The sequence below is a fragment of the Palaemon carinicauda genome, chromosome 3 (assembly GCF_036898095.1).
Source record: "Palaemon carinicauda isolate YSFRI2023 chromosome 3, ASM3689809v2, whole genome shotgun sequence".
Classification (NCBI taxonomy): Eukaryota; Metazoa; Arthropoda; class Malacostraca; order Decapoda; family Palaemonidae; genus Palaemon; species Palaemon carinicauda.
This window is the reverse complement of record NC_090727.1, coordinates 162,297,708-162,304,888: the sequence shown is the minus strand read 5'-3', so window position 1 is coordinate 162,304,888 and position 7,181 is coordinate 162,297,708. Positions and strand designations below refer to the sequence as shown.

The 7,181-nt window shown below is 39.0% G+C and overlaps 1 protein-coding gene across 1 annotated transcript; it reads right to left on the bottom strand.

Annotated features, from left to right (window-relative positions):
* Window positions 1-308: 308 nt before the first annotated feature.
* LOC137634999 (protein rtoA-like) lies at window positions 309-800 on the bottom strand. The gene has a single exon (XM_068367602.1). It carries the CDS (start codon window positions 798-800, stop codon window positions 309-311), a length of 492 nt encoding a protein of 163 aa, XP_068223703.1.
* Window positions 801-7,181: the final 6,381 nt, after the last annotated feature.

The window sequence follows — 7,181 nt, the reverse complement described above, 5'->3', positions numbered from 1 at the left end:
TATGCTTCTGGGTTTTGAACCCCCTGGTGCATTGTGCTTCTGGGTTTTGCACCCTGTTGCATTATGCTTCTGGGTTTTGCACCCTGTTGCATTATGCTTCTGGGTTTTGAACCCCCTGTTGCATTGTGCCTCAGGGTTTTGTAACCCCCTGTTACCTTGTGCTTCTGGGTTTTGCAGCCCTCTTTTTACATTGTGCGTCTGGGTATTGCACCCATCCCCACCCCCACCCCTTGGTTACATTGTGCAGTTGGATTTTTCAGCCCCCCCCCCCCCCCCGGTTACATTGTGCGTCTGGGTTTTGCACCCTGTTACATTGTGCTTCTGGTTTTCCTTCCCGTTACGTTGTGCTTCTGGGTTTTGCACCCCTTGTTGCATTGTGCTTCTGGGTTTTGTACCCCACTGTTACATTGCGCTTCTGGGTTTTGTACCCCACTGTTACTTTGCGCTTCTGGGTTTTGTACCCCACTGTTACATTGCGCTTCTGGGTTTTGTACCCCACTGTTACATTGCGCTTCTGGGTTTTGTACCCCACTGTTACATTGCGCTTCTGGGTTTTGTACCCCACTGTTACTTTGCACTTCTGGGTTTTGTACCCCACTGTTACAATGTGCTTCTGGGTTTTGTACCCCACTGTTACTTTGGGCTTCTGGGTTTTGTACCCCACTGTTACATTGCGCTTCTGGGTTTTGCCCCCCGCCCCTTTTTACAGTGTGCATCTGGGTTTTGCACCCCCTTTTTACATTGTGCTTTTTGGTTTTGCAAACCTTGTTGCATTGTACTTCTGGTTTTTGCACCCCCATTGCATTGCGCTTCTGGTTTTTTTTACCTCCGTTGCATTATGCTTCTCGGTTTTGCACCCCCTATTGCATTGTGCTTCTGTGTTTTGCACCCCCTGTTGCGTTGTGCTTCTGGCTTTTGCACCCCCTCTTACTTTGTACCTTTTGATTTCTCAACCCCTGTTGCGTTGTGCTTCTGGGGTTTGCACCCCATTACATTGTCTTCTGTTTTTTACCCCCCGTTGCATTGCGCTTCTCGGTTTTGCACCCCTTGTTGCATTGTGCTTCTGGGTTTTGCACCCCTTGTTGCATTGTGCTTCTGGGTTTTGCACCCCTTGTTGCATTGTGCTTCTGGGTTTTGTACCCCCCTCCTTTTACATTGTGCTTTTAGGTTTTGCACCTCCTTTTTACATAGTGCGTCTAGGTTTTGTACCCCCGTTACATTGTGCATTTGGGTTTTGCACCCCGTTACATGGTACTTTTGGGTTTTGCACCAACTGTTGCATTCTGCTTCTGGTTTTTGTACCCCCCATTTCATTGCGCTTCTCGGTTTTGCACCCCCGTTACATTGCGCTTCTGGGGTTTTGCACCCCTTCTTGCATTGTGCCTCTGGGTTTTGCACCCCCTGTTACATTGTGCTTCTGAATTTTGCTCCCAGTGTTGCATTGTACTTCTGTATATTGCACCCCATGTTGGATTTTTCTGGGTTTTGCACCCCCCCCCCCTTTTATATTGTGCTTCTGGGTTTTGCACTCCCAGTTGCATTGTGCTTCTGGGTTTTGCACCCCCTGCTACATTGTGCTTCTTGGATTTGCACCCCCCTCCTTTTACATTGTGCTTCTGGGCTTTTCACCCCCTGTTGCATTGTGCATTTGGTTTTGCACCCTTTTGTATTGCCCTTCTGGGTTTTACACCCTGTTGCATTGCACTTCTGGGTTTTTCACACATACCAACACACCTGTTACATTGTGCTCTGGGTTTTGCACCCCGTTACATTAAACTGCCAGGTTTTCCCATCACTAATGCACTGCTATATTTTCCATTAATGCACTGCTGGCTTTTCCCTCACTGTTGCAGTACTTGGTTTTATCCCCAATGTTGCAATATTGGGTTTTCCCTCCACTGTTGCAATACTGGGTTTCCCCCACTGTTATAGAATTGGTTTCCCCCCACTGTTATAGTAATGGGTTCTCCCCTACTGTTTCACTGCTCTTTCTCCTCAACAGTTTCCTTAAAAAGCCTCAATTGCACGTTATAGATTTTCCTTTAATGCCTTGCTTCTCTTGCTGTTTCAAGGGCTACTTGCAGGTTTTCATTTTTCAAAATAGTTTGACTACAATCATAAATTTACACAAACTGCCTAGTTACTAGCAGTATTCAAAGAGCTAGTTAAAATTATTTAATTAAAGGACAAGATTGATGTACAGACAGGGAAACTTTGGCATCTTACACACACAGAATCAAATCGAGACCCCTTTTTATTCTAGTCCTAACTGTAATGTTGGACAGAAGATACAAATTTTACTGTACACTTAGTTTTGTTTTAGGAAGTTGAATATTGTAGCGTATCAGGTAAGCAGAGAGGATAAATTGTTATCCACAAAGTGGAGATCTCCCCATAGTGTGCTCTAGACATTTGGAGAACTTGGTGTTTAAATTATGAAAAAAAATGTTTGCAACAATATATTTCTTCAGTTAAATATCTTAAAGTTTGGGCATTGAGCATCAGGCATTGATCATTATGCTACAAGATTGATCAGAACTGTAAATTTATGCTTTTCTACCTTTCGCTATTTGTAAGGTGGTCAAGTGAAACATCAAGGATGATTCTCATAACCCTCCTTTTGGCCGTAGTGAGTTGTTCAGTCATGTGGCTGCTTCTTGCATAAAGACTAGTTCAATTTATAAGAGAACTTTGGATGCCGAATGACGTCATAAGCCCAGCACTGGGCTTTATAGCTTAAATCCACAAATACAATACATTCTGAGATGAAGATAGGGGCTTTCAGTAAACCAAAACACCCTTGTGCTACACCTAAAGGCATGGCAGCTACTGTAACCTCAGAAGTAGGGATATTTAAGAAACCCTATCTGTTCAGAAAGAGGATTATCCACAAATAAAATTATGCATCAGTGGTATACTTTAGTTGGTATAAAAGAAAGATATCAGCTATCAGAACAAACTTCAGAATGTAGTGTGGGGTTTTTAGATACTGTAAAAGATTTATGGCTCTGTCCATAAAAGCTTATAGATCCAGGGTACCATGGTAGACTATTATTTCCCATTTGCAGTGTACAGTATTTGTGGGTACTGTTAAAACCCAACTACAGTAAATCAAATTTAGATATAGTACTGAGGTATGTGAGATAACCAATGTTAGGAACCTCTTACATTATTAAAGTACATTACCTAATTATTTGACAATTACTATTTTTTTCTGTTTTTGAGGTTAGTGTTCTGTGGTCTCAACGAACTTTTCTGTGAAAGGCTAGAATATGGAATCCAGTATGTCAATAAAATATGAAAAAGTCTTCCATGCTTCAGGCAAGTATATCAACATGCACAGCATGAATTCATGACTATGAAGCCTTTGCTACATGATGTTCAAAACAGGACTGGTAGTATGACTGGACATGCTCCATACAAGAGTATAAATAAATTCAAATGTGTTAAACATTCCCTTTAGTGTTAGTTTCAATAAGGTGCGGACACAGCTTCAAACATAATCAAAACATTGCGATGGTCCACTTAAGAGTTTAGCTGCCAATTACTCTCAACATGTTGGACAAGGAGGATCTATCGAACAGTGGCTGCTACAATCTTGTGGTTGCTACAATCTTGTGGTTACACAAGTAGCTGGCAGATATTGGACGCGCCCCTCTTTAAAGCTGTACAGTATCATTCTTATTTCTGTTGTCATGAATGGAGCTGGTAGGATTCCATATCATTTAACCATAGCACAAGGTCTCTTGGCCACTCCATGTCAGTGCTATATATGGCTGTTCAGGGGGGGAATGTTTCCAGCCAAGATATTTCCACAATGCAGAGTTTCAAAATTATCGTGGGTGTTTGAGCACTCAAACAATTAATGTTGAACATGAATCCAAACATGACTGATGCAATGTTTTCAAACATGCCTTAAAATATGTCTGGGTGCAGCGTAGCCAAGCGTTAAGGAATATTTATGGGTTCAGGCTGTATTTTTTTCATCACGGCACCTCTTATGCTAGAATGCATCGGATACATGATACATAGCCAAGAACCAATGCTGTGACTGGAGCTGAGGTTACCTAGTTTCTCTCTTAAATTCATTGGATGATGCAGGAGGACATTATTTTCTATACTCATAGTACTAGAAAGCTTAGGCATTCTCTTTAGATTTTAAGTGAAGTTGATTAACTAAGGATTTTGTTTTTCTTATTGATAGTTAATGCTATAATTGTATCAGATTTTTTGTCTGTGTTGAATTTGAGTTTGTCACTCATCATATGAAATCGGACATTTTTTTTTACACAGCAGCAAAGAAGTGGTTTAGCTTTTAAAAAGTTACTTTTTCTTGGCTTTTTAATATTAACTTGTTTGTATATACTGTTTATATTGTCTGCAGTGGTTCTTAATTTAGAACTTGTGTAGCTGAGAATTGTTTATAGTTTTACTGTGTATGACCCCAGTACAATTCTTACTTTTCTGGCATCGGTTTGATTTACTATACTTATGGTCACACATTTATTACCTAACCAAAGTCTTGATCTCAGTGGTATATCTCTAGGCTAAACAGTTCTACATTTATCAGCATTTAAACATGTCCTGCCTACTTAATGTTTACTTGATAGGCAATATCTGTCCATGTGGATCCACCTACTGTTGACTTGATAGGCAGTATCTGTTCATGTGGATGCATCTCCAGTTTAGGATGCATCTCTAGTTTAGGATGCATCCACATGACCTGGCAATGCCTGTCAAGCAAACTTCATTACTAAGATGAGTAAAGATAGCAGAAGAGGGAAGATGACTGGTAAACTACTTTACTGCTGTTAGTGCCTCAACCAGCCCTCTGTTGGCCTAAAAATTGAAAGGGAGGAATCTCCAACTGGAAAGCTGGCAGGATTCCTTGCCCTGCTCCCTAGCCAGTTGGATAAGCACTCGTTATCCAACTTTAACATTCTATACCAGCTCGCTCTAAAATAGTATCCCTAATTAAAGGATTTGTTTTTTAGGCTAGGTCAAAGGCAAATTACTTTAAAAACTTGTGATGCTTTTGCCTTATATGTTCTGCTTCAGGTTTTTAAATTGGATGGATAGATCCGTTTGCATCAGGATTGAGGGTGCAATTTGTCTTGCTTTATTTAAGACTTGGGAATTGGTATAAAAGCATAGAAAAGAGAAAGTTTGCTCGGCAAGATACATTAGAAACGAGTAGTTTTTTGTCTTTTCACCATGGGTGGTTTTAGTTCAGTAAATACGATATTTGTTTATAGTTGAATTGATATTTTTCTAACTAAATATTGCCATTTTTGGGTTATTCATGACAGGGTTGGGTCTACATTGTTAGCTTTGAGGGTTTCATAAACTTAATTTGTGTTGGGCTTATTATTCGGAACTTGTTGTCCACAAATTTTACATTGGATAAAAGTATATGGATTGAATGCTGCTGCCATTGATGATACCATATTTTTTTGAAATTTGTACTCCAATTTGCTACTAATTATTTTAATAAATAAGATTTTTGAACTTGGGGTTACTTATTTTCCTTGAAATTAGAAAGATAAAAAGCTGTTCTGTTGTATGTAGGGTTGATATTGAAAGATACTAGGTTACTGTAAGTTGTTGCTGTTGAGAAGTACGAGTGTGCAGCAATGTGACTACAGTTGTGTTGTGGAGTTGAATATAAAGCAAAGTACTGTGGTGTATAACCTCAGTATGCAGGAGTAAATTGTAGCATAGCACTTATTGGTTGCAGGGTTTTATTGATAATTTGGTAAAAATATTTGAAGCTCCTATCATGGCAGATTTTAAGATTCTATACGAGATAATTAGAAGTAAAGGGCTCTTGCTTAAACATATGTTCACCCCAGTTTCATTTAAATCTCTTGAACTTGAGGTTCCGCTTTGCTCCAATATTTTTTTCAACTATAAATCTGTCACAAATGTTGACTAGCTTGAACCAGATTCTACTGTTCCAATCATTTCATTTACTTCTGATAAGATAGGGGTGCATTGAACTGCTAGGTCATGCTACTTGTTGTTTATGGAAAGTTTTAGCTGTGTGTACTTTTCCGCTTTTCTCTTCTGATTTACTAAGTCTTTATTTATGAGGTGAAGGCAGCCGAGCCCAAATCTGTTTATTAATATGTAGGTATTCTTTGTCAAGAATATTTTCTAAATAGTATACAAAAAATGTTGCTGGTGAGTTGGTTACTCGCATATTGTCATCCTTTAAGGAGTAATTTAGGCGACATGTATAAATTTATCATGAACAGTATTGTTTGAAGTTCAGCATGAGGGATGTTATATGCGTTGTGTATATTATTAATATAGTCTTTAATATGCTGAAGTTAGATAGGTAAGTTTTCATGCAGAGCTGAAAACTAACTAATGTTGCTTTGGTGGTCTTGAGAATCTAATTCCTGATGCTTGGTGGATGTTGATCCAACCATTTACACTTAGGTTGGTGTCAAATTCAAAGTATTTCTTAGGTTTAAAACCAGTTCATTTTAGGGGGGTAACATGTTAAGCAGATCTGTGCTGTTTAAGTCTGTATCGAAACTTAATTAGCCATTCTATTGGATGTAACATTAACTTGTGCTGGGTGTAGAAATCAATGTTGGCCATGAAATCGATTGGTGTTGAAATCATACAAGTGCTTTTTGAGTGGGTGTCTATATCAAACCAGTGGTGTTAGGACAAGCCTAAGTCAAATCAGTGCTATTAGTTTTAAATAAATTGAACCAATGCTATTAGCTTTAATTAAATTGATCCAATGCTGTTTGTTGAGTGCATAAATAACATCAATATATTTTGTGGTAGAGTAAATCGTTACTGTTTAGGCAAGTTTAGATTAAATATGGGATGTTTGGGAGAATCTAAATCCAACTTGCTACTTGGGTCAGTCTAAATTAGACCTATTTTTCTTTGATGACTTTGAATCAAACTTGTTTTGCTTGTGTATTGGGATAGATACTGTTTTTCTTGGATGAGTGTAAATGGCCGTGATTGATTAGTTGTATTAAACTATTGCTAGTTGGGTGGGCATCAAAACAAAGTCTATTCTGCCTGGTTGGTCAGAATTATACCTGTGCTACTTAGGTTCATGTCAAAATTAAACCATTGATGATTTGGTAGTTGTAGAACTTATACCTGCGCTGCTTTTGTGGATGTCAAAATCATTCCTTTGCTGCTTGGAC